General features: G+C 59.4%; 1 protein-coding gene across 2 annotated transcripts in view; it reads right to left on the bottom strand.

Moving 5' to 3' along the window:
- Positions 1 to 450: 450 nt before the first annotated feature.
- SH3RF3 (SH3 domain containing ring finger 3) overlaps positions 451 to 27,383 on the bottom strand; it is a 197,967-nt gene continuing 171,034 nt past the window's right edge. For both annotated transcript variants that reach the window (XM_067006988.1, XM_067006989.1), the window contains 3 exons: positions 26,165 to 26,424; positions 7,681 to 8,012; positions 451 to 3,035 (listed from right to left, as the gene is read on the bottom strand). In XM_067006988.1, the coding sequence (XP_066863089.1) occupies positions 2,867 to 3,035; positions 7,681 to 8,012; positions 26,165 to 26,424 (761 nt within the window). In that variant the 3' untranslated portion in view covers positions 451 to 2,866. The remainder of the gene's footprint in view (positions 3,036 to 7,680; positions 8,013 to 26,164; positions 26,425 to 27,383) is intronic.

Below are 27,383 nucleotides of genomic sequence, written 5' to 3'. Positions count from 1 at the left end.
CCAGAGGACAGGCCCCCGTGGCCCAGGCACCTGAGGCCAGACACACAAGCAGGATACTGAGTGTGCTGGTCTGGGAGGCCGATTCCAGGCGGTCCTGGCCAACGGGACTTGCATGAGTACGGACATGAAGGCTTCCCGCAAGCAAGGAAGGGGCATCACCCGCAGAAAGTCACTCTGCTTTTCCAGGCAAGCAGGAGCCTGCAGGGGTCCTAGAAAGCGCCCAAGCCCCGCTGGCCAGGCTCAAGTCTTCCTGCCCAGCCAGTGCCGGGAGTGGCTGTCTGGCGGCCCGCCACCCTGACACAGAACCCGGGTGGCCCACCCGGAAGCTCCTGGGGGTGGCAGGGCTGTGCGCCCACAGGCTGGCAGAGGGGACGTGGCGGACGCCTGCGGACTCTGCTCCTGCGCAGCCCGGCCCCACCTGACTGCTCCCCCATCCAGAGACCAGGCCTCTCCACGTTCAGTTTTATTTAAAGACTCGGAAACACAGGCATCATGGTTGGTCATCAGTCCGTCCCTCCAGAATCACACACTGACGTCTGTGTCTAACAGAAGCAAGGGGTGCATGTGTGTGAGTGTGCAAAGTGCCAACAATTTCCCAGCAGAGCCCAGCATTCACTGTGAGGCCGCCATCTCCTGACTCTGTTCCCGTGGCCCTCTGATGGCCCGATGTCCCTGTCGCCTCCGTGTCCTGGTGTCAGTGCATGTGGCTGAGGACTCTACCCTGCTCCTCAGAGCATGTCGCCTTGGCCCCAAAGGCCACGTCACGCCCACGTTGCGTGAGACCTGGACCTGGGGAATTGGAAGGTGTCGGGCAAAGGGCTGGTTCGTCTTAGTGGCCAGGACGAGGGTGCCCTTCCGGGCAGGACGGCCCGGCAGAAGGGTCTGCTTCGGCTCCTGCTCTGTCCGTGGTTCACTGGTCATGAGGGCTGATTTTCTGGTCAAGGCTTTGAAAACAGCCCAAAGCATGGGGGTGGGCATGCGTGTCCATGCTCCCTGCAGCCTGGCCGGTGAGGAGGCCCTGACGCTGGTGGCCCCCCAGCGCCCATCCCTGATTCTGCACGGGAGAGGCTGGCGACAAGTTCGCTAAGTCACCTGCAGGGCTGCATGTGCCCCCTCCAGCAGGCGCCAGCCTCTCATCTTAACGTGGACGGTGCCGGGGAGAGGTCTGTGCTGCTGCTTGGTAACTGCCTACGTTTAGAAAGAAGACTTTCCTATCATCTGTGGACGAAGTCAGCTCTGGTTTCACTGGAGAACACACGTCTCACTCAGCATGTTAATCCACGCGTGTTTCTGGTGATGACATAATTGTAGGCACGCACAGGATTTCTGTGCACAGAAAGCAACTAATTTGGCAACCGGTGACAAACGCGCACCTTCTGGCTGTCATAACTCAGTGCACGGGACTCCCTGCGTTTAAACCAGATTTTTTTTTTTCTTTGATTCAGAACAAATTTCTCAACTCTGTCAATCTATCATGTCTTGGAGAGAGGAAGAGCGTTTTTCTCGAGGGGCGACCCAGCAGCGTGGAGCCACCTGGCAGCAACAAGGAGCCAGGTCACACCCCAACACAGGAACTCTGAAAACAGCGTTCCTGCCACGGCCTCATGGCAGGCCAGGGAGTGGGCTTCTGGATTTTGTTGCAGAGACGTCCCAAAGGCTAGTGTGTTCAGCCTGATTTAACCCTGAGTGGCTTTGTAAAGAGAGAGAGGGTTTCAGAACTGAGAGGAACGTATTCCTAAGGTGTCTCTCTCACGGGCTCCTCCCGTCGGGGCTTGGGGGAAGGTGGACTCGTGGGTGCCCTTCGTGGACCCCCGACGGGGAAGGTCCCAGGATCAGAGCTGCCCCTCCCCGCCCAGCTCCCTGGACCTGCAAGTCTGCATGACGCCTCAAAGCCCTCGTTATCCTCGTGGCTCTGGTCTGGAGACCAAGGTGTGCACTGAGAACAGAGCAGTTATTTATTTAAAGAAAAACAGGAGAAACCGTCACAAGGCAGTCGATCTGAACGGTGGTAAAAACCGCACGTTTGGACAGTGGAAGTGCCGGCTGTGGGGTCCCCTCTACGGCGCAGAAGGGAAGTCCTGCCTCCTGACCTGGGGTCCACCCTCCTGTTCCTTTACTGCCACCTCATGTCAGAACATCTCCAGATGCGGCAGGGGCTCTGGAAGGGTGGAAAGACACGGGCTTTTCCTAACTCCCTCCGATGCCCAGGCCCCTCTGGCCCCACGAGCACCGAGGCTGTGAACACCTGGCTCTCCAGGTTCACATGGTGCCTGTAAAAGGTCTGCCCCTTTGGTGTCTCCCAGAGATTTTTTGTTTCAAGCTCAACCAAGTCCCGACTAGTTTTACAAAAAGGCAGCACCAGATGTATGAAAAATAGGCAGTGAACGACCTGTTAGACATTTATAAAGTCTAACAGCTTGGCAGTAAAAAGATGTAAGAAAGAAGCATGAGGGAGAGAGGACAGCGGTGGCAAAGCACGGGGCACTGCTGCCACCTCGCCCCGCGGGAGCCACGTGCTGGCCTTGCCCCGATGGGGCAGTTGGCGACCCCGGGCCAGGGCACCATGCTGAGGGTCCAGGTGGAGGTGCCCGAGGACCCACGTGAAACCCGGAGCCACCCAAGGGACGCTCTCCAAAGGCACGGGGGCCCCGCCCCCCGCCGGCCGCGCCAGCAGACGGCAGAGGAGCACCCTGGCGGCGTGTGCTCCGCGTCAGAGGACACGGGGCGGGTGGAAGCCGTGACCTCCTCGCCCCCGGGTCCTGCGCGTGCGGGCGTCCCCGCCAGGTGCCCAGAAGGACCCAGGGCCTCAGGCGGCCGCTCCCCTGGGGTCCCTGCACCTCCGTCCCTGGGGGCGGCAGGCACGGCCTCAGAAGCTCTCCACGAAGCTGCCGGGGAAGAGGCCGGTGCGGCCATTCCTCTGCAGGGTCCCCTTGTACCAGCCGTCCTCTCGCTTCTTGTGCACGAAGACCACGTCCCCTTCCTTCAGCTCGATCTCCGCCTCGCTCTGGGGCGGGTATGAGACCACCACGCGATACCTGGGGAAACAGATACCCAGGGGTGAGCCGCCCACCACCTCCGGGGCTCCGGGGCTCCGTCCCTGTGCTCAGCCCGACGTGCCATAAGATCCACCTGGAGACGTGAGTCTCCGCTGTGCCGCCTCCTGCCGGGCGCCTGAGCTCCGACCGGGCACAGACCCCTGGGCCTCGGCAGCTCCCTGGACCCGAGAAAAAGGCCTGCACCCCACACCTGCCCACAGAGCCTCAGGGGAGGAGGCGGCTCTGAGGACCAGCCTTGCTCTAAAACGCCCGAGGGCGAGGGCAGGCCGCGGGCCGGCAGAGCTGCCCGTAGCCCCCTCCGGCCGGGGACCCCACAGGGCTCACGTGTCCCGCCGTCCCCGAGCCCCCACCCTTACGGGGGGCAGGACTGGTCAGGTGAGCTGGGGGCTCCGTGCGCAGATCCCCAGCTCGTAGGCACCACGGACCCCGCGGGCTGGGTGCGGGGGGAGGGGGGGGGAGGGGAGGGGGGGCCCCGCAGAGGCTCCCCGCGGACCTGCCGGCGCCGGCTCACCCCTCCCCGTCCGCCTCCAGCCCGCCACGCACACGGCCCCGCTCCGCTGGAACCACGGCGCTCGGACCCGAGGCAAGTTGGGAAGCGGCTCTGTTCCCATCGCCCGCCCCGCAAGCGCACCGGCCCTTCCCGCCACGGACGCCGGCCTGCCCGTCCCTGCCGTCCCCGGGGCGCCGCCCGCCTCCCCCTCCTCACCCGACGACCTCAGCGCCGCACCGCGCCCCACGTCCTCGGGCGGCTGGGTCGCAGGAGCACCGCTGACCCCGGCTCCTGCCCCCAGCCCCGCCCTCAGGGCCCGGGGCCTCCGAGCCCCCCGAGCCCCCCAAGGCCCAGCGGCCTCCCTGGGCCAGAGACACAGACCGCGCTCCCCCTGCCCTCGGCCACCTCCCCACGCTCTCCGAACCCCAGGCTCTGCTGTCCCTCCTCCGGGGCAGCACCTGGCCTGACCCTGTCCCCTGGCCGGCCTTCCCTGCCAGCCAGAGCCAGACCGACGGCCGCTGACGGAGGCCGTCGCCGCCTGGCAGCTGGGGGTCCCCAGGGTCCTCAAGGGGTTCCGTCTGCAGAGCCTCTGACCTGCTACTTCCTGGACCCGGAGAAACCGGGATGCCACAGAGCAGAAGGTCCCAGGTCAGCGCCTCTCGAAGTGAGGCCACAGGCGGGGACCCTGGAGCAGCCTGACGGGATTCTGGGGGACGGGGACCGGGGGCTCCCGGGATCTGCCCGCGGACGCCCGAGGACCGAGGTGCCGAACGAGGCCCACTTCATCCCCCTCCAGCCACCTGCGCGCGGCGGGGGGCCGGCCCGTCCAGCTGGGGATGGCGCGGGGGCCTGGGGGCCGGGCCGGCCCTACGAGCTCACGGGCCCCGCCCGCCCCAGGCGGTGGGAGCAGGGGACAGAGAGGAAGCGGGTCGCGAGGCCGGCCCGGCCTCCCAGGTGCCTGCGGCGTGCAGGCCGGGCCACTTACCACCGCGGTCCCTTTCAGGGTGTGGACGAGGCAAGGAAGGGGACAACGGCTCCTGCCCTCCCAGCCCCGCGTCCCTGCAGATAGCTGGGACTCAGCAACGCCCGTGAGATCAGCCAGCACACACAGGCCGCAGCTCCCACCCCCCGGCGCCCAGGCTGCACGCCTGCCAGCCCCGTGCCCCCCGGCTTCCCGCCCGTCCTCCTCCTCCAACACCCGCCCCCTTCCCTCAACCCCCCCAGGGAAGAACGCGTCGAGATCGGTCCTCACGCTCCCGACATGAGTTGTAGCTTTTGCCTCAACTGCCAGATGTGAAACAAGCAACTTTAAAAGTGTAATTTGCTAGAAAAAAATTAATTCGGTGCTTCTGAGCAATCCCGTGATTTAATGAGCCCGGATGGATGCTGTGGGCTGAACGTCTACAAGACCAGCATTCCGTTTTCCGTCCAGATCCTTCCAAGACGCTGACAGAGACTGATGCTCAGTGGCCCGAAAGGGCCAAGCGAGCAGTGCATGACCCCGGCGTCACACGTCAGACTGTCCGGAGCGGCTGCGTCACCACAGCCACCCCGCAGACATCGGACTCAGGAGTCAGAGGTGCAGAACTCGAAGGGACTCCGACCGCCGCAGACGCAGCCGCTTTGCCCGGGGGCTTGGGCACGTCCCCCGAGTCACCGGAGGGGCCCGTCGGAGCCCGTCGGAGCCCCCGTGTCGGTCCCCGTGAGGGCGAGTGGCCCGGGGTCGGGGGCTGCGGTCATCACAGTGGTGTCCCTCCAGGACCTTGAAAGTGATAAGAACACACCCTGGACACCAAACTCTAAGGTCTACACACGCCTTGGGTCCCCGTGGCGGCTCTGACGGATTCCCACGAACAGCGCCCGACGACGTACACGTCTCGTCTGCGGGTTCCGGAAGTCCGGTGTCCGACACAGCCTCACGGGGCAAAGTCAGGGGATGGAGGCTCCGGGGCAGCTTGTGTCCCCTCCCCTCCTCCAGCCCCCAGCGGCTGCGGCGTTCTGGTGGAGGCCTCTCCCTCCATCTCGAAGCCAGGACGGCGGGCCGAGCTCCTCGCCCACCTGCGAGGACTCGTGAGGTCGCACGGGCCGCCGCGGGGCCTGCACAACCTCTCCGCCATAGGGTCAGCCGCTCGGTCCATCTGCCACCTTATCCTCGGTTTGGGGATTAGGGCAGAGACGTCTTTGGGAGCCTCCCTGACCCACAGCAGATCAAAGCAAGAAACTTCTAAATCCCAACAGAGCCGAACAGCTGAGAGGCCGGCGAGAGGTGAGGACACGCAGACCGGGCGTGTGAACAGGTGGGGAGGCCGGTCAATCAGTGCGGAGGTGTGGACACCGCGGCCTCACTGTCGTGTACGTCACGTCGCACAGCGTCGCCTCACACGTCATCTCGTGCGCTGTTACGGTTGTTTCTGCCCTTGGCGTTCGCTACACATTCATCCTCTTCCAGCTATTAATCTAGGTGTCGTGTGGCCCTAATAGCCACCAGGCACCAGCATCCCCATGTTGTAGGTAGGGGCCGGGACTCAGAAAGCACACACTCGTCTGGGTGAAATGGCTGCTGAGTGGCAGGTGTCTCTCTTGCTGCAAGACTGTGATGCATGTTGGGGGCGTGGACTGAGCCCGGCCTGCCCTTCACGCACAGCCCCCCGTGGCGGGACCCCCAACAGGGGCTGGGGTGTGAGTGAGGGTGCGCCCTCCATGCAGGACTCTGGTCACAGCTGCGAGGTCAGTGTGACCCACCAGCCCGCGTCCGGGTGTTTCAGGAGCTGCCCCGGCCTGAAGGTGACGTTGCCATTGTCACGCCCTCAGCTCCAAGCTGCTGGGGGCCGGTACCTGCGAGTCCTGAGGGCTGTGCGGGGTGAGGGCCGCGCTGGGCAGTAGGGGTCGCCGGGGAGCTGTGCAGGGTGCTGGGGGCCGGAGGGCGCCCAGGGCCCCGGGCACAACACCTCCAATGAGGATAGTCAGCTAATGGGAGGGATTCCCTGAACTTCCCAGCTAATCCTAGACGCCCATGATTTCTTTACGACAGGGTCCTGAAGCCCTTTGTGGAGTCTAGAAGTTGAGGATCCGGGAAGGCAGAAACCCAAAGGAGACACGAGAGCAGCTTCGACACGTTTAGGGACCTGTCATTCCCCAGAGCCCCCAACTTTGGGACCAGGAGGAGGGGCTGGGACCCCCATTCAGAAATCTCAGGCAGCTGGGTTGGTCCCGAGGCAGAAAGACGGTTTTGACGTGGGAGAGCTGCCTGGAGGCGGAGGCTCCCGTGGGGAGGGAAGTGGAGGGAGAGAGGAGGGGGTGGGTGGTGTGCACTTGGGGTGTGTGTGTGTGTGTGTGTGTGTGTGTGTGCGTGCGTGCGGTGTACATGGTGGGTGTGCGTGTGACGTGTGTGATGCATCTCAGGCCACACGGACGGGCTGGCATCGGTCAGTGTGGCCGAGCGGGGGAAGGACCTGCCAGAAATGCCAGGACCGCGCGCTCAGGAGATGCTCCCCTTTTTACCGTTTGGGCAGCTCTCCCAGGAGGAGGGACACTTAGAAAGGAAAGCATTTCCTCCCCTGAGCGCCCTCAGCCCCCTTTGAGGCTCTCTAAGGACCGATGACTCAAACGGGCTGGCCCACAAGCAGGACACCAGCCTCTGGCCCCCTCCACCCGAGGCCTCGGGGGACTCAGTTTCCTGACCTAGAAAACTCTATGCTGAACTCTAAGGAATTGTCGTCTTTGGCAGAAAACACTGAAGGCAGCCTGGGGCCAGGGGTCAGAGTGGGCCGAGCCCGGAAGAAGAGCTTCCCCAGGGCGGGGCTCGCTCAGGCCTAGGGGGGCTCAGCCCGGGGTCACACTGTGGGTTCCTTGGGGGCAGGGGATGCAGGCCCCTCACTCCATTGCTCGCTCTTCGGGCTCAGGAAACCATCAGTTCCACCAGATTTCCAGATGGATCCCTTGTAAATACAAACTCAGGACCCAGATGGACTCAGAATGTGAAATGCGCTGCCGTTCTATCTGAGCTGATGGGATAGTGGGGGCCGCCTGGCAGGTTGAAACCCCAGAAACCTGTGTCGTCCCTGTTCCCCAACGTGGCTCCAGACCTCACAGACCACCAGACCCAGGCCCGTGAGGACGCAGGCCCATCCTTACCTCTCTCTGGGCAGCAGCTTGGGCTCGGGGCGGATGGCGGCCATGGAGAGAGGGGCCTGCCGGGCGGGCGACGGGAAGCTCAGATCCAAGGAGCCCGCCTTCCTGTGCAGCGGCTCCAACCCCAAGGCCCCCTGCATCTCGCCCTCAACGGGGCAGGACCCGGCCCTGCCGTGGACGGACAGTGAGGACACTTCGGGCCCCACCGCGCCCTGGAGTGAGGCGTCCGCCGCTGCCTGGGGGTCGTGGGTGGGAGAGGTGGACGGCGGGGAGCGCGACTTCTTCCTGGTGGATGCGCCGGCCAGCAGCTTCAGCAGCCCGGGCTTCTTGTCTTTCTAGAGAAACACACAGAATGGAGGCCAAGCGGGTTAGTTCTCCTGGAGGCCCTTGCTGTCAGCGAGGGGGTAGGACCCTGTCAGGAAACTCTAAACACGGGCCCGTAAAGATTCTCGGAGGAGGAGAACGGCGGAGACGGAAAGCCTTCCCGACTCTTTCCTTCCCCAGACGTGGCACAGGTGCCAGCACAGACCCGGGCCTGGACGTGCCGATCCGACAGCTGCCCTGCCATCGCGGGACCGCGTTCCAGCCTGGACACTTCACCTGGGGGTGGGGTGGGGGGCTGGTTATTCCACGTTAGCCGCCCCCCTGCCCCAGGCTCACAGAACCCATGTGTACAGACACGGCCTCAGCTGGAGGCCCCGGCAGCACTGTGTGGTCTGTACCACACGGGGAACCGAAGTGCACGCGTGCGCGCGTGTGAGTGAGGGGTGTGGAGGAGGAGTGTGTACACGCAGAGGTGCTTCCAGAGCAGTGTGCTCGTCTTAGAATCTAGACAGTTCCATGACTCTCCTGGGACTTCCTTTTCCGACGTTGGATGCGGATTAGCCGGCATGGGGTGTGGTGTGACACAGGCAGCACACGGAGCCTGACAATGAGCTCCTGAGTCGGTGGGGGCCACCACAGAGCCTGCTCTGGTCACGGGGCCCGCCGGACCCTATGGTGGCTGGACAGGGACTCCCGTGCCCACCCAAGCTGGGGACAGTTAGTGGTGCTGAAGTCCCCTTAAAGTGCACTTAGTAGGGATAAGTCAATAACACGTTAGTATGAACAAATCTGACGCTTTCTCTACTCCCAGCACTGGTCCTGATAGGAAGGATGGAAGCTGATGTCCTGCATGCTGTCCGCGGCTGGCACGGGCGAGCCCTGGCCTGGAGGGGAGCAAGTGTGCGGGGAGCGTGGCACGGGGCAGCCCTCTTCCACCATCCAAGACAGATGTGCGTGGGGCACGCTTCGGAGCGCTTCGGTCATTTGGCCACCAGGGGGAGCCATGCAGATGGCTCAGAGGTGTCCCCGTCCTCCAAGTAGCGCGGCTCCTGTGGCCACCGTGTGGAGGAAGCGGCTCCCAGGATGACGGTCTCCTAACTTGAGACCAGCAGGAGAGGCACTGGCTCCGGTGGGCCGGTGGTGCCTGGCCCTCGGGGCCTCTGGAAGGGGAGCCACGCTGCAGCCAGACACCCAAATGTTGCCGGGTCTCAGGCAAAAAAGCCCCAGGGTATCAAATGGTCAAATGCGATCCTTAAGTCCAAAACTCTTAAAAGTGATTTAACTGTATGTGTGTATGCATGTGTATGTATGTGTGTATATATGTGTACGTATATGCGTGTATGTATGTGTGTATGTGCAAGGGTGTGTGCGTGTAGTGCGTGCAGGTGTATATATGTGTGCAGGTACATGTACGTGTGCACACGTGTATACGTATGCGTGTATGTGTATGTATGATGTGTGTATGTATGTGTGCACGCGTGTGTAAGTAAGCACACAGGTGAATAAAACGAACAGCCACATGATGGGTCCCCAGGGCTGCCAGTGGCCCTGCGGTGCCGTCCACGACAGGGGGGGCCATCACCAGAGCCGCCTCGTCCCAGGGCCCCCCCAGAACACCATGCGGGCAGGGGACGTGGCTCTGACGTCCCGGCGCCCCCGTGTCCAGCCCGGGCCGAGAACGCAGCGGGCACCGGATACGCGCCCGCCGAGCGCACGCGATGGAGGGCACGGGCTCGCCAGCAGGGGGCCCTGCGGGTGTCCCTCCTCCCCAGACGTCCGCGTCCACACACCCCGCGGAGCGGAGCGCGGGCTCGGGGGCCGCTCCAGCCCCTCTGGGCCGCCCTGGTCTGCGGGCGCAGCCGAGAACCCGCCGACGGGCCGCTCGCGGGCGGCGGCAGAGGGCTGCCAAAGCTTATGCTAAAGGAGCGTGGGTTTGCTGGGGCTTCGCCGGGCCTTCGCAGCCCAGGCGGCGTGAGGAATCGCGCCCTGTTGCTTTTCGGGGCCACCGCTTTCCTCACAGCGCCCCCACGCCCCCACGGCACCTGGCTTAAATTCCCCTCCCCTGAGCACAGGTCACTTTCCACCCCAGTGACCCTCCGAATGACCGAGGCTCAGTCGTTTCAGCCTTGCTGGGGGACCCCAAACATCTGAACTGTGGGAACACAATGCCCCCTGGCCCCCCCACCGCCTGCGGGGGCGGAGGGCACGTCTCCAGAGAAAGGGGCCCTCGCTCCTCTTCCCCCAGACGAATGACGGCCACGGCCACCCAGCTGGGTCGGCCCTTCCCCTGCGACGCCCCGGCTCCCTGTGCAGCTGACCGCCCCCCACCCTGCCTGCCCCTCCCCTGACAGAGCTCACCCCGGCGGGCTGCGCGCTGGACGCCGGGAGCCCAGGGCAGCCCCGGTGCAGTCCCGGCTTTGCGTTTGGCTCACCGAGTGTTTAAGATCAGTGCAAGAGCTGGTTTAAAGTCCTCACAAAAATATGATTCTGTTGCTGTTTTTATGGTGTGTCTGGATCTTTTTAAATGTTTGCAAAAAAAAAAAAAAAACAAGTTTGCAAAATCTTTCGCTCCCAATACATCTTTGCTTGTTTGTTTGTGGCAGGGCCACGCAGCTAATGGGATCTTGGCTCCCCGACCAGGGATTAAACCCGGGCCCGTCGGCAGGGAAGCGTGGGGTCCTAACCACTGGACCGCCAGGGAATTCCCTGCCAAGACATTTTTGTTAAATGAATAAAATCAGCTTCACTTCCTGTTAACCCTTGCCTGGCCTTGGGAGAGCCCAGGGACCAACACAGGGCTCTCGGCTCCAACTGGTACAAAGAACCAACCAGGGAGTTCAATAAAATGTGGATGTGGGGCTCTGCCCTCGAGGATTCTGATTCAGCAGGTCTGAAATGGTTCTGATCTGGAACCAAGGAAGTGATCAATTAGAAGCCGATGGTCACCCGTGCAACCAGGTAAGTGGTTCCGGAAGACGGCAGACAGGTGAGACACAGGGAAGCGCCCAGCTTCATGGGAAGGTGATCAAGAAGGAGACTGTGTCCCCCACCTACTAAGTGCCCCAGCCCAGGGCACAGGCATGGGCTTAAAGTCATGCTATGAAGTGCTGGGGTGCACGGGGGTGGAGATTCTGACCCGTGTGTCTGGCTGCCTAGCTGGCTCCCAGGCGAGGCTGCCCTCCCCATCTGCACTCTGGGTGACAAGGGCCATCGTTTGAGTAGGAGCTCACCAGGCACGGCAGCCACGCCAGGCCTGCAGGCATGAGAAGCTCCGGCTCGCACGCTGCACACACACCTGGGTCTGCACTCTGCCTCCCATACAAACGATGTCATTGCATTAGAGAAGGGATTACAGGCGACATTAGGGGAACAAGCACACCGGCACACACTCACACACCCTGAAATAAAGTCACGTCCTACTTTTAAAAGAGTCATATGGAAATCTAATATTTAAAAAACAGACGTTCATTCATTATAGGAAAACTGTAAAACATTTTACAAATAATAAAATGATAGTGTCTGTCCCCAGAGGCCTTGTTTCATAAAATGTTAATGTAAAAACTTGGCCAAAGGAAAAAAAAAGTTAAGGCTTGAATTAAGAACAGTTGCCAGTTAAAAGTCAATTAAAATTATGGAAAATTGTCTCTGAAATTAAAGGAGGTCAAAGAGAATAGAATTTGATTTATAAAACGTGACGTTCAATTTTTCAAGGAGTCAATTCATTTCATTAAAACGAAGTAAACCTGTAACATGGTCTTTGAGTGCCATGTCCTCACTGTCATCTCCTCATTATCCTATGGTGATTAGGTGAAGAAATGACAACTAACACCACAGAAATACAAAGGAGTAACAAATTGTTACTGTGAACAATTACACGCCAACAAATTCGACAACCTAGAGGGAATGGAAACATACAGTCTTCCAAGGCTGAATCATGAATAGAAAAATCTAAACAAACCAAAATACCAGTAACAAAATTGAATCAGTGATCAAAAAACGTCCCCCAAACAAAGGTCCAGGTCTAGATGGCTTCACAGGTGAATTTTACTCAAGATTTAGAGAAGACTTATACTCATCCTTCTCAAATTATTCCAAAAAACTAAGGAGGAAGGAAACTCCCAAGTTCATTTTATGAGGCCAGCATTTTCCTGATACCAAAACCAGTCAAAGGCACCACACACACACACACACACAAAGAAAACTATAGGCCAATAGCCTTGATGAATATAGATGCCAAAATCCTCAACAAAATATTAGCAAACTGAATCCAACAATACATTGTAAGGATCATACACCATGTCAAGTGGGATTCATTCCAGGAATGCTAGGATGGTTTAACATATGTATATCCAACAATGTGATACATCACATTAACAAAACAAAGGATAAAAATCACATGATCGGGCTTCCCTGGTGGCGCAGTGGTTGAGAGTCCGCCTGCCGATGCAGGAGACACGGGTTCGTGCCCTGGTCCGGGAAGATCCCACATGCCGCGGAGCAACTAAGCCCGTGAGCCATGGCCGCTAGGCCTGTGCGTCCGGAGCCTGTGCTCCGCAGCGGGAGAGGCCACAACAGTGAGAGGCCCGCATACCAGAAAAAAAAAAAAAAAAAAATCACATGATCATCTCAATAAAAGCAGAAAAAGCATTTGACAAAATTCAACATACATTCATGATAAAAAGTCTCAACAAAGTAGATATAGAGGAACATACCTCAACGTAATTAAGGCCATATATGACAAACCCACAGCTAAATCATACTCAATGGTGACAAGCTGAAAGCTTTTCCTCTAAGATCAGGAACAAGACAAGGATGCCCACTCTCACCACTGTTCTTCAACATAGTACTGGAAGTTCTAACTACAGCAATTAGGTAAGAAAAGTAAATAAAAGGCATCTAAACTGGAAAGGAAGAGGTAAAACTGTCACTATTTGCAGATGACACGATACTATATATAGAAAATCCCAAAGACTCCTCCAAGAACCGCTTAGAACTAATAAGTGTATTCAGCAAAGCAGCAGGATACAAAATCAATATACAGAAATCTGTTGCTGATAATGAACTATCAGAGAGACAAATAAAGAAAACAATCCCAGGTATAATTGCATCAAAGGAATAAAATATCCAGGAATAGATTTAACCAAAGAGGTGAAAACCGTACCTGAAAACCGTACCCTGAAAACCGTAAGACATTGAGGAAAGTGACGGCAGATGATAAACGGAAAGACATCCATGTTCATGGAAGAACTAAGGTCATTAAAATGTCCATACTACCCAAATCAGTCTACAGATTAAATGCAATCCCTATCAAAATTCTTATGGCATTTTCCACAGAACTAGAACAAATCCCAAAATTCATATGGAAACATAAAAGGCCCTGAATAGCTGAAACAATCTTGAGAAAGAAGAACAAAGCTGGAGGTATCACAGTCTCTGATTTCAGGCTATACTACAAAGTGACAGTAGTCAAAGCAGTATGTTACTGGCACAAAAACAGCTCCGTAGATCAGTGGGACAGACTAGAGAGCTCAGAAATAAACCCACACTTATATGGTCAATAAATATATGACAAAGAAGGCAAGAATATACAGTGGGGAAAAGACAGTCTCTTCAATAAATGGTGCTGGGAAAACTGGACAGCTACATGAAAAAGAATTGAAAGTGGACCTCCTTCTTACATCATATACAAAAATAAACTCAAAATGGATTAAAGACTTAAATGTAGGACCTGAAACTATAAGACTCCTAAAAGCATAGGTGTGTGCTCTTTGACATCAGTCTTAGCAAGACTGTTTTGGATCTGTCACATCAGGCAAGGGAAACAAAAGCAAAAATAAAGAAACAGAACTACATCAAACTAAAAAGCTTTTGCATAGCAAGGGAAACCACCAACAAAATGAAAAAGCAACCTACTGAATGAGAGAAGATATTTGCAAATCATACATTCAATAAGAGGTTGATGTCCAAAATATGAAGAACTCATACAACTCCTCTAAAAACCCCAAACAACCCAATAAAAAAATGGGCAAAGGACCTGAATAGACATTTCTTCGAAGCAGACATACAAATGGCCAACAGACGTATGAAAAGATGCTCAACATCACTAATCATCAGGGAAATGCAAATCCAAACCACAATGAGATATCACCTCACACCTGTCAGAATGGCTATTATCCAAAAGAAAAGAAATAACAAGTGCTGGTGAGGGTGTGGAGGAAAGGGAACCCTTGTGCGCTGTTTGTGGGAATGTAAATTGGTGCAGCCACTGTGGAAACAGTATGGAGGTTCATCAAATAATTAAAAATAGAACTACCATATGATCTAGCAATTCCACTTCTGGGTACTTATCTGAAGAAAACAAAAACACTAATTGGAGAAAAATATATGTACCCCTTGTTCACTGCAGCACTATTTCAACAGTGAAGACATGGAAACAACCTAAGTGCCCACTGACAGATGAATGGATAAAGAAGATGTGGTACATATATACAGTGGACAACAATGTGTATGTATATATACACTCAGCCATAAAAGAAGGAAATCTTGCCATTTTCGACAACACAGATGGACCTGGAGGGTATTATGCTAAGTGAAATAAGTCGGACAGAGAAAGACAAATACTGTATGAGTCCATGTGTATGTGGAATCTAAAAAACAAGACAAATGAAGAAATAATCCAAAACAGAAACAGAGTCATAGATACAGGGGACAAACTGTTCGTTGCCAGGGGGGAGGGGGTTGGGGGAGGAGAGAAATAGGTAAAGGGGGATTAAGAGGTTCAAATTTCCAGCTATAAAATAAACAAGTCACAGGTATGTGATGTACACACAGGGGACGTAGTCAATAGCACTGCAACAACCTTGTATGGTGACGGATGAAAACTGGTCTTCTCGGGGTGAACATTTCATAATGTGTAAAAATATCAATTCACTATGTGGTATATACCTAATATGATATAATATGGTATTTTAATTTTAACTTAGAAAAGTCTACAAAGTCCAAAGTCTCATCTAAATATCATCTAAATCAGATGTGGGTGAGCTCGAGCTGTGAGTCATCCTGAGGCAAATTTCCTCTCCAGCTGTGAGCCTGTGACACCAAACTAATTACATGCTTCCCGAATGCAAAGGTTTTGAGGAAGGCAGAAAATAGACATTCCCATTCCCAAAAGGAGAAATGGGAAGAGGAGGGGGTGACAGGTCCAAGCAAGTCCAAAACTTAGCCAGGCAGTTCCACTGGGTCCCAAGTTGGAGAACAGCCCTCTTTGGTCAGCGCCTCTCTTCCAGGCCCCCCCACCTCCCCGGCTTTGGTCAGAGGCCACCTCTGAACAGCCTTCGGGGCCCTCCATCCCTTTCGCGGAAGGCGAGTGCACGTTTGCAGCCAGACGGCCCTGTGGTCTGGTCCTGCAGAATCCAAGGAGCTCCAGAGCCGTCCTTCCCTCCAGCCTGCTTCCTCTGACCCCCGAAGTGCAGGCCGGCAGAGGCCTTGCTGCTTTAATCCCACCTCTACTCCTGGCTCGGCAGCGGCGGCTGGCTAAGTCCACGAGTCGCACCCGTGGTCTCCTTACCCAATGGTGGTGTGGCCACAGGCCTGGCACCTCTTCAGAGCGCGCCTTCTCATTTGGTGCCATGCGGCGAGGCTAAGGGTTTTCCAAATGTCCGAGCTCCGGTCCTTTCTGGTTAACAGTCAACGCGTCTCTTTGCTCTTGCATTTCAATGCCAGCCACCGGGAGGAACCAAGCCGCTCCTTCAAAGCCGCTCCGAAATCTCCTCAGCTAACTATCCAACGTCGACCCTCTACGAGACCCGAGGCCACAGCGAGGCCGCCCTCTTCGCCACTTCCTAACCAGGGCTGCCTTCCTTGCCATTAACAGTAGCACGTTCCTCCTTCCACCTGGACATCCTTTAGCATCCAGGCGCCTACCAGAGTCTGTTCACCATCACTGGAGAAGGACCCTCGCCAGGACCGCCTTTAAGGCCAAACGTCAAGCCTCCCAGCCTCTCTCCGTCGCCTGTTCCAAAGCTGCTTCTGCATTTTCAGGCTTTGTAACAGAAGCCCCTGCCACACTCGCGGAACCAAAATCTGTCTCGGTTGTCTCAGGTGTCCATGACCAAGTACCACAGCCTACGCGGCTTAATCCACAAACCTGTCTTTTCTCGCCGTTCTGGAGGCTGGGGGTGCCAGCATGGATGGGTCCTTGGTGAGGACCCTCCCGGCTTGCAGACGGTGCCGTCTATCAGGTGGTCACGTGGCCTTTCCTCATCACCCATCTAACCCTAATTACCCCCCAAGGCCCCCACGCCCGCACTGGGGCTTCAACTTATGAATTCTGGGGGGACACACACATCCAGTCTGAAAGGGCCACAGATACCTCAATGAGAGAGAGGAAATTCAAGTCCAGAGAGACGACGGGGATGGACCCTGGTCTCCGGATGCAGAATCCCAGACTCTCTGCGGCCACCTCACCGCCTGATCCCGTGGCCGCTGGTGCATGGTGAGGAGGAGGCTTTGCTCGCCCTTCACCCTCCAGGCCCTACTCTGGCCCATGCCCCTGGGCCTCACTCAGTGTTTGCTGAGCCCACCCGGTCCCCAGCCAGCGCCCCCTGAGCACAGCCACACGTCCAAGGCCGACCTGGCCCCAACTCGCCCTCAGCTCAGGCCGGAGCTCCTCGGACCGAGCTCCACCTTCTCCGCAGAATGCTCTCCTGCCAGCCCTGGGCTCCCGCGCCCGCTGTCCACCAGACGCTGGCGGTAACCGCACACGTCACCCTCTGACTAACGAGCAACAGCACCCCGCACACCCCCGTCTGGCCCAGAGGCCGCCCCACGTTCAGGGAGGGTCGTGCTGGGACCTGCACTCGTCCCCAGCCTCCATGGCAGGAAACCTGAGCCGTGGACCCCGGGTGCCACCTGGAGATCTAGTTCAGCCGCTCTGGGCGGGCAGCCAGGTCACCTCTCTCGTGACCCTCGGTCCATCAGAGGCGCAAGCGCGGGCATCCCCGACTCCCAGGTGTCCCACAGGCCGTCCTGGCCTCCCGGGGGCAGGGCTGAGCAGCCCGCACCCTGGGGCCCAGCCCAGCCCGGCCAGCACCCCGAGAGGGCCCTGAACGCGGGATCAGAGCCTGGTGGTCCGGCCTCTGCCGCGTGGCCCCGTGATGCCGTCACCGGGCCCGGGGCAGGACCAGGCGCCCTGGGTGGCATCACAAAGGCCACCACAGGGCGGGCGCCGTGGCCGGTGCTCAGCGAAGGCGGGAGGCCTGGGGCCGTGCACCTTCCACAGGGGCCAGAGCCCAGGCCAGGACCCGATGCTGGAGGGCGGGGGCCTCACCGCCTGGCTCTTCTCCTGCCTCCCAGCCGGCTGCCCTTGAACGCGTGCTTGCGTCTCCTGGGCCTCAGTCTCCTCACCTGTGGAGTGGGGGTAACAACGGCACCTGCCCGAGAGAGCTGTCTGGGGACCGGATGAAATAAGACAGGTTAGACATTCGCCTGCTGTCGCCGGCACCCTCTCCATCACCACGGTTACCACACAGCCGTCTGGAGCCTTCTTTCTGCAACAGCCAGTGCGTCCAGCGGTACGTGAGTCTCCCTCCACAGCTACGTCTTACCGTTTGGGGAGGAAAGTACCACTCCTCAGCCAAAGGAACTGTGCCAGGATCTGTTTCTTCTACAGCAGCGGTCCTCGCAGGTAGTGAGTTTGAAGCCGCGCTTCCCGCGGGCTCTGATGACACACGTGGTGGAGCGGACCCTCCCCAGCGCCGCCGTCAGCAAACCCGGAGCAGGAAGCAGGATGGTCTGAAGGTCGGTCCCTCCCCGGGTGTGTCCCGTGCTGGGCCGTGAAGGACCTCAGGGGTCTGAACCGAGCTGGCTTCTGGGCTCTGTGAAGCCCCTGGATTTGCCAGGCTGGGCATGAGGAGCTTCTCAAAGGAGGCCATGCCCCTCCCCGGTGTTAAGAGGCTGATGGCCTAGTTCGACTGAGAACAGAGGAGGTGAAGGGCAGTGCAGGTGTGACCGGTGGAAGGTGTGGGCGGGGCCGCGGACCACCTGCACCCAGGCCGCTGCCGTGACGTCAGCGGGAGCCGGAGGCCAGGCTCCTTGGGGACAACGGAGACAGCAGGGCGTCCTCTGCTCTCAGTCTGAGAGCCCCGAACAGGAGGAAGCTGTGACACACAAGAACTCAAGGAAGGAGGGAGGGCACATGTCACCCTGGGTGACGCGGCGAAGCGAAGCTTCCAGACGCGGCCACGGTGCCGTCTCTCCTCCCTCGTCTGCCTCACGCGGCCCCCCCTGTAGGACCCACGTCCCTGCCGTGCGCGGGGGCCCGCCATGGCCCCACCCGCACCCGGGTCTCGAAGACGCCGCCAGCTCACTCTCGAGCAGAGACCACGGAGGGGCCGCACGAGTGTCTGACCCACAGCCGACTGAGCTGCTGGCCGGCGAGCGGCCCGCAGGTGGCCCCGGCCCGGCCGGCACAGCGCGCAGGCCCCCCTCCGCTCAGCCGAAGCCGAGCCCCGGAGCAGGATCGTTACAACCCGACGGGAGACGTTCTCCCGCACCTCAGTGTTGCTGCGGCCTCTACGTGAGTTAACTTGAATTCTGTGCTCACTAAACAGCGTGTGTGTGACCTGTCAAACACACACCTCACTCCGGCTTTAATTATTAAGGAAAAGGGTGCACTGAGCAGAAGTAAAGAACGTCCACGTCATATAAAGACTGGGGCCTCCCTGGTGGCGCAGTGGTTAGGAATCCGCCTGCCAATGCAGGGGACACGGGTTCGAGCCCTGGTCCGGGAAGATCCCACATGCCGCGGAGCAACTAAGCCCGTGCGCCACAACTACTGAGCCTGCGCTCTAGAGCTGACTCCATCTGCATGAGAGACTGGAAAAAAATCTCCCACGTCTTTATGAGGACACGGTGATCACGGAAGGCGGCACCAGCGGTGGAATTCCGCACAAGAGGATCCAACCTGAGGTGGGATCACCCGTGGCCACTCGGACACACCGGGCGTCCACCTTACACCCCACCAGCGAGCTCTCGTGGCTGCCCTGGGTGTCCAGGTGTGAAATCCGCCCCAATCCTGATTACTTACAGTAACTTCTGCTCTCTGGGGAGAGCTACATACAGGTGATTCACAAATTCTTTTCCATTTCTAGAGTCTATTGCTATTTTTAAAATGAATTTTGGTTTACTGTTTTGCAGCAGAAACCCAACTTCTGACTGGAATAGTCTTCTTAGGCATCATCCATCCTTCGTGCTAAATGTCAGGTGTGAAACTTACAACTTACAAAAAGCCCTTTCTACCCGTGTTTCTTGGTGGACAAAGGAAATGGAGCCTCCGGTGAGGAGATGAACATGTAGCATTTCACAAACAGCACGCCAACTAACCTGGCTTCATCTCGAGTAGCCCACGTGTCTCGATTTGGCAACATTAAGTGTCCTTTTTCTGAAACTGCAAAAACCAAATCCCCTTTTAATTTTTCCTTAGAAGCCTTGGGGATACAAAATTGTACATCTGTATCTATCCCACAATTCTTATGGGATCTGGCCTTCAATGAACTATCAAATTCCTAAGAATGATCTCTAACAGTTGTGTCCAAATACCTATGCTAAGCACGTATGAGATCAACTCCCTTCCTCCCTCCAAACCCCAGGGTGGGAGACGCCATCGTGCCACCTTGCTGACGGGGAAAGCGTGGCAGAGGCTCCCGCCCGAGCCCTCACGGCGGGCCGCCTCACCCCAGCCCCGCCTCCGTACTCACTCACCCCTCTGTGCCTCCTTTTTCCAAATGCACGTTTCACTTGCTATGTAGTAGTTGCGGCTCCTGCTTCCTCCCCCACCCCCCGCTGTACCCCGAACACCTGGGCACCCAGCGGGAGAAGCTGCCCAGCGGGGCAGAGGAGAGGGTGTGGGCCCTCACTGGCCAACAGGGCCTGGCTTTACTCCCAGTGGTTACTAGCTGCCTGACCTTGGACCCTCATGTGCACATCTGTGCCCTGAAAGGCTCACCAGCACCGCACCAAGCTGAGACACGGAAGTAGCTGGATTGCGTCTCAGCCCGGGACAAGGGCCAGGGGCAGTAAAAGGAGGACTGGGGGTGGCCAGGCCTTCCTGCGAGAGAGCAAAGGAGAAGGTCCCAGGCTGCCTCTGAGCTCTCTGCTGACCCAGGAGGCCCCGTCCTGTCCCACTCAGGGCCTGTGCCCTTGTCACAGGGAGGAACGCTCCAGTGGCATATCCCCTCCCCAAATAATTTGCCTGTAAAACCTCTGAGGTCGCTGTTTTGACAGCTGGGATCGGTGCTTTCAGGATGGGCTCCTTTTCTGCCTGAAGATGACTCATCCACCACACGCCAGCTCTCCTCCCCCCACAGAGGGCAGTTCAGCCACAGGGAGTCGAGGGGAAGGCCTGAAGTCGCCGGGGCTCCAGCGGCCCAGGGCATCCAGCAAAGGGCCCTCCGCCCTGCCAGGGCGCCAACCCCGGCGCCGGTGCCGGCTGCCGAGCACGCGTGTCCCCGGGAGGACGCAGGCTTCCATCGATCACAGCTGCCCGGGTGAGCGCCAGACTTCTCAGCGACTCATTCACGAAGGGGACGGGGTCCCCAAAGCCCCTGAGAACGTGCCACCTGGGCCGTGGGCTCAGCGGAGCTTCATGCATAATCTGATTCCACTGCAGCCACACCTGAGGCGCAGCACTGATCGCGGGGCTCCCCATGTTTGGGCCCGTCCTCCCCCAGGAGATCAGCGTGAGGACGGGGCCTGCAGTGACTCCAGTCCTGGTGCCGTCAGACCCAGCCCACTCCCCCGGGGTTTAAGGTCTGCAGGACACCTCCCCACCCCCGCTGGTGACGACGCGGGAAGGCACCGCCTGTCTCGAGGCTGGAAACACGCTGGCAGCGACTGATACACTGGTGACAGAGCGAAGGCAGCCCCCTCCCAGTCCACATGACAGAAACAGCACAGGCAACGGCTTGCTTAGTGCAGTGAGGCTCAGTGGGGGAAACCAGGGGTTCTTCGCTTTAGCAAAAGCTGCCTGGTTGTTCTCAGAGCTTCATCTTCAAGATTTCTTCAGACTGTACATTCCTGAGTTTTCACTAAATGTATCACTGTAACCCTCCTATCGTACATACACACACTTTTAATCGGGGGGGGTGTGTTTAACGAAGGACCGTTCCCCTGCACACCCATTTCCACGAGGTCCCGACGGCAGGCAGGCCCGCCTGCTACTGTCCTGGCTGTCAGCCCAAACCCGTCCCCCGCAGGCTTAGCCACAAAGGCCACACCTTGTGAGTGGGTTCGGTTCAGCGGTTCACTATTGCGGGCCCCCTACAGCTGCACGCGACTCGCGCGGAACCAGAAGGCAGACACCCCGGCTCACGTTCCCCTTTCCCGGGCTGACCTCAGGGCCTCCTGCCAGCAGTTACCCTGGACTTCTCACCCCGCAACTCCTGGACGAGCCAAGAACACCGGAGGCCACGGCCTCATGGGGGTGGGGAGGCCACCAAAGTCAGCGCCCTGGATCCCAGACGGCACCGAGACCGGAGTTAGGCTGGCTCCACCGCCAATGCTCTGTGACCCCAGACAAGCGCCAGCACCTCTGAGCCTCAGGAGACTCACCAAAAACGAACATTTTAACGCAAGCATCTTTAGAGGCTCTTTCCCGTTCCAACATGCTATTACTTTGCAAAACGGAAGCTCGCTCGTCCACCAGCAGAAAGTAAAGACTTTCCCACAAGTCGCACGAGTGAAACTCTCCCGGCGGCAGTTTTTCTGACACCCGTCAGTCACCAAATGTCACCAGGCCTTCTATGCGCTCAGCACCCTCCAGGATCTGCAATCAGAGCCCCGAGACTATCTGAAAGAAGTTTTAAATCAGGACTGAGCGCAAAACAACAGACACCCCCAAATACGCAGACCCCTCCTGCGTGCTGGACCTGCTGACCTCCTGCTGCGTGTCCGACTCTGTCTAAAAGCGCGCTGGTCCAAAGCCACCAAGCTGGTTTCCTAGCGCTTGATGGGTTGTTTCAAACTCGGGGCCGCAAGGAAGCCCCTCGGCACGCTGGTGCCGCGGAGAGCACCGCCGGAGTCGGGCTCCGGCAGGAGGTCAGCGGGAAGGTGAGGACGCAGGGCCGGAGGGTGCGGTGAGGGTCCTCGGTCAGGCCTGGCCCCGCCACGCCCCCGCCGGGCAGCCGCGCTGACCTGAGCCGCCTGCCGCCCCCCAGTGGCTCGTGGGCTCCCCACCTTCGGGCCACCTCCTCTGGCCTTTGCTCGGGCTACAGCTCCCAGGAGGCCTCCCAGTCCCAAGGGGCCCCTGCTCCCCGTCCTCAGGCCTGTCTCCCAGTCCACGTCCCTGTCCTGGACTCCGCCTGCCCCCTCGCCGTCGGCCCGGCGCCTGCCGTGTGACACACAGACAAGCGAGTGGGGAGTGACGTCCGGCCGGCCGGCCAGGAGGGCTCTAGTGCCAGATGCTCTCGGCTGCAGGGCGAGCGCGAGCTGCTTCCCCCTCCCCGGGGGCCCAGGACTCCCCTTTCTGATGACTTTCCCTGGAGTCACCCCGAGGGATAAGGACCCCTGCCACCTGGTGCTAATGTGCTCACAAAACCTCAGAGCCAGGAAACAGCCGCTGAGGGACATGAGAGGTGAAATCTGGTAGTTGTTTCAAGCACAAAATAGATTTTCTAAGTGCAAAAGGGTTAACCGAAATCCTACAGAGCACCTTCTTACAAAAAGACTTCCAATGGGCTTCCCTGGTGGCGCAGTGGTTGAGAATCCGCCTGCCGATGCAGGAGACACGGGTTCGTGCCCTGGTCCGGGAAGATCCCACATGCCGCGGAGCAACTAAGCCCGTGAGCCGTGGCCGCTGCGCCTGCGCGTCCGGAGCCTGTGCTCCGCAACGGGACAGGCCACAACAGTGAGAGGCCCGCATACCGCAAAAAAAAAAAAAAAAAAAAAAAAAAAAAAAAAAGGCTTCCAAGATTTGGTTCCTGCTCTGCGATTTCTGGGTGCCACGAAGATGACTCCAAAAGTAGGATCCCTCCTTCAGAAGCACTAGATCCAAGTCCTTCAACGGGAAGATATGACTCGCACCTGCTGCACTTTCCTCCCTGTCTCCACTCCCGGGGCCTTCCCCACACCCTGGGGCCTCTAATCTTCCCACCCCTGGGGGCTGGGGGACCCCGCACTCGATGGCTGCCCCAAGGGTCTGCTTCAGACTGGCAGCTTCGAAGTACATGTACTTCCAGGTCTCCTCGGAAGCACCGGCCCCTCCCATCCAGGGCCACCCCAGGCAGACCCACCCCCAAGCAGAACAGATGCCTGGTCGGGCCCAGGGACCCAGGTTCTGGGAGAGTCTACGGTGCTGGATAAGAACCAGCCCACCCAGGCCCCCCGCCCCCCGCCGCCCCGGCTCCACACTCCGCCCTGCATTCCCCGTCCTCATCCCTGTGGGCTGTGGGGCCGTGGCCACGGGCTCACTGCAGCCCGTGGAGCTGCTCTTTGCCGGCGGCCTGGCTGCAGGGCAGGCCCTGCAGGGAGCGGGTGCGACCAGGCAATGGGGGGGCGGGGCTGGAAGAGCGCCGGGAGAGCGGCTGGGGGTGCACACGCCGGCTCAGGGCCCTCCTGCCGGCACGTGAGTCTCTCTGACCCCCACCCCCCGGGGCCGAGCCGAGCCCACGTGCAGGGCCCGCCTGGAGCAGGGCTGACGGGCCGGACCCCCAGGGGCGTGGCTAGCGATGCCCGCCTGCCAGGGACCCCCAGCAGCACCTGCACATGCAGGGCCGCCGCACTCGGAGGGCCGGGTGGAATCTCAGCGGAGCTCGGCACTGGGAACGCGGGCGCTGAGGTTCGGGTCTCTGCGGACAGGGCAGGTGGAGCTCGCTGCCTTTCCCTGAGGAAAATTCAGTAACAGAAACAGCCTGGACAATACTGCCAATCACCTTAAAAAAGCCTTTTGCCGTAACTAAACACGTGTGCATCTACGATGGGCTCACCCAGGGACAGACGGGAAGCGGCCCGCCGCGCTCTCCGTGGGTGAGACCTGCGGCTCTGGTCTCGGGGGCAGGGTCAGCCCAGGGCCCCGCGGGCAGGCCCCTGGCGCCCAGCTCGCCCCGGCTCCCCTCCGACGGCCACCGCCAGCCCTGCCGCCAGAAACGGCAGCTGCGGCGCTTTGCACTTCACTCTAAATTGGGAAAAACTCAACTGGGGGTGCAGGAGGGAAAACACCCACAGGTGCTTTTTCAGACCAGTGCTGCTTCTCGCCGCCTCTGAGAGGTGAGAAAAGCAAGCCACACAGGCGACGTGCTTGTCTCCTGGCTTTGTCGCTGCTGGTCACGGCTGCACCTGCGGACACCTGCCCACTTCCTGCCACCAGATCCGCGTCACCTCTGCCGAGAGCGCAGCGGGAACCCCACACCCCCAGCTCGGCTGGCACGGGCTGCTGCCTGGCCGACCCGGAGCCACCTGAGCTGAGGGGACGCGGCCGTCGCTCGTTAGGCGGGAGCTGCTGGCAGGGCGTGGGCCTCCAGCGAAGCCAAGTGCCCCTAAAAGCGGAGCCAGCGACCGCGGAGGAGGGTGGAGGGGTACCACTCCCCACAAGGCCCCCAAACACCCGACCCCGCTCAGGCAGCAGCCCCGTCTCTTTCACAAACTAGAAGGGGGGGACTTGCGGCCAAGAAGCAGCATCAGTCACGGAGCTACCACGGCTCTTCCCTTTCCGAGTCAGAGGTCCCAGGGGGCATATCCTCCAGGAAGGTCGTCCAAGTGAGAGGGTGGGACCACCCGCCCCCGTGGGGCGACCCGGCTACGTCTCCCGCCCAGGCAGCGAGGCGGAAGGAGTGGAGCACGACGGGTGATCTTCAAGCAGACGTGGACGCAAAACACAGAGCAAGGAGTCCCTTCACGCCCAGACACCTGTCGGTCTCAGCAGGAGGCAGCCGTCACGGCCGAGACGGAGGCCTCTCCCTCTCCAGGGAGCGTGGGGAGAGCATCCCTCTGGACCAGCGGACACGCGGTGAGGAGGCCTGAGCACCTCTGCGAGGTGCCTGGGCCCCGAGAGCACGGGGTGGTGAGGGGTGGGTGTGCCTCTGGGGTCCCACCCCAGGCAGACAGCCTGAGCCATCTGGATTGGGTACCGTCCCCAAGGGAGAGGAGAGGCTGCCGTCTAGGTCGAGGCGCACACTCTGATCAAAGGCTGGCTTTACAGCGAAAGGTTTGAAAACATCCACAGACCGTGGCAAAGCCAAGAGGGGGTGAGAACAAGCCGCTTCGAGAGCAAGGCCAATAAAGGGAGTGGCCCCTGCCGGACACCCAGCCCAGCCCCCAGCACGGACCGGGCAGCGCGGAGGCCTGACCACCCGACACCTCTCATTCGCTTTGAATGTGGAAAAGGTCAAACAGCTCCTCAACAATTTTTTATACCGATCACGTGTTGAAATGACAGTGTTTCTGGATATTGGGTCCAATAGATTATACCATTAAAACGAACTTCATGTTTTATCTTATTTTTAAATGGTTTTAACTCTCAAAAATGTGACTTATTGGAAGACTGGAAGTTACATACGTGGCTTGAATTACGGTTTCATCGGACAGCACGGGCTTAGAAACCTGGACTCTCGCGGTGGCTCACCGGACGTCTAGCTGGGGGCAACTGAGGCAAGCTCCCTGGACTCGGGTTTCTTTCTGAAATCAGCCCGACTTCCTTCACTGTTAAAGAAGAGCTGAAATGCCGTCCACACCCACCAGGAGGCTGGCCTCCTCCCCCGGCTGCTGCCCCGTGGCCGAGCGGGTTGTGTGCGAGGACGGCACGTTGAGGGAGAAGGCCCCGCTCACGTAGCACGTGAGCAGACCCGTGGATTTGCTCTTAGAGATCCTGGCGCTTGGCAGAAGGCGTCTAAATCCCAGCAAAGGGAGTCGTTTACGATGACTTTGCAGCAGGAGGAACAAAGCATCTTGAGGGAGCACGTTTTCTCACGCGTGAGAAAACCAGCTGGGCTCCGGTCAGCCCTCCCTGAACCTGCGGCCACCGGCGCGCCACCGCTTTGCTGGCCTGGCCTCCCTCTGTGTCACGCGCCTGGTGCCCGCACGCGAGCCTCAACTTACAAAACGGGATTGGCGTCTGATGCCCAAGAGGGACAACGACCGGCCAGGCCCGGGCCGCCCAGGGTGGGCCACTTACCCTTTCGCTCCTCCTCTCGTCTGGTCTCCCTCCTGCGCTGGCGGGGCTGGGTGCCGACCGGCCGCCGGCGGGGCCCGCTCCGGCCTCCCCGTGGAGGTGGACGGCGCTGGCGTTGGGAGGCGTGACGGCCGAGGCTGCCGACGTGAGCGGGATGGCTGGCCGGGGGCCGTGCTGCGGGGAGCCGACGGCGGGCAGGCTCTGGGCACGCAGGGGCGACACCGCGGCGGTGGGCCGGCCCTGCACCTGGGCCGGGTGGGCAGCTGGGAGAGAGGGGCGGAGAGAGCAGGGGAGGTGAGTCTGCAGCCGGCAGCGCGGGGCCACGGCCCGCCCTCCCGCCCGCACCTCTGCTGAGTCTCCGGCCCCGGCAGCGGCCGCAGGCGGGGCAAGGAGGCCTCTGGGCAGCTGGCCGCCCCACCGCCCCAGGAGCCGCAGACGAGGCCCTGCCCAGTTTCTCCCATCTTTGAACTGGTGTTCTCTGCTGTAAGGAACCGGTACGCTCGGGAGGGTTTCAGAACCACCCTGTCCGGCCCTTTGTAGACCTGAAGGCCGTGCAGGAGCCCGGAAGAGGCCCGGGGAGGCCCTGGGCTGCCAGGCTCCGCTGCGCGGGAGAGGACCTCTGCGGACAGCGCGGCCCCGGTCGGCCTCCACCCGGGAGTGGAGAGGCCCAGCCCTCGGCCGCCACGGCCGCTGCCCCAGCTGGCCGGGCGGGGGCGGCCGTGTGAGGATCCACGGACCGACGGCTCACCGCCCGTCTCCCCACTCCCGCGCAAGCTCCACGGGTGGGACTTCCGTGCCCAATTCACTAACGTTCTCCAAACAGCTGGAACAGTGCCTGGCATGTAGTAGGTGCTTAATAAAATTCGTTCGGAATGAACGAGTCTTTGACAAAGGAGAACCCTGGCTAACACATCTCTACGGATTTCCCAGAGCTGAACGGCTGGAGAAGAAAACAACACTCCATGAGAGAGAGGCATGGCTCACAACACAGACCGGCGGCAGGGTCGGAATCCACGGGCCTTCGGTACGATTCACCCTCAACCCCACGTGCCCGGAGGGACCCAGACACACGCTGCCGACCCGTCGCCCTGCTGGGCCTGCTGGGCAGCGACGTCAAAGCAGACGTGGGCTGTTTTCAGTAGCTCTGGAGCCCCGCCCCCAGATCCTGCTACCCGGAACGGGTCCGCTCTGCCTCCCAGGACCAAGGTCCGGTGCTGCTTTA

The sequence above is a fragment of the Kogia breviceps genome, chromosome 11 (genome assembly GCF_026419965.1).
Source record: "Kogia breviceps isolate mKogBre1 chromosome 11, mKogBre1 haplotype 1, whole genome shotgun sequence".
Taxonomy (NCBI): Eukaryota; Metazoa; Chordata; class Mammalia; order Artiodactyla; family Physeteridae; genus Kogia; species Kogia breviceps.
This window is presented reverse-complemented; position numbering and strand designations above follow the sequence as displayed.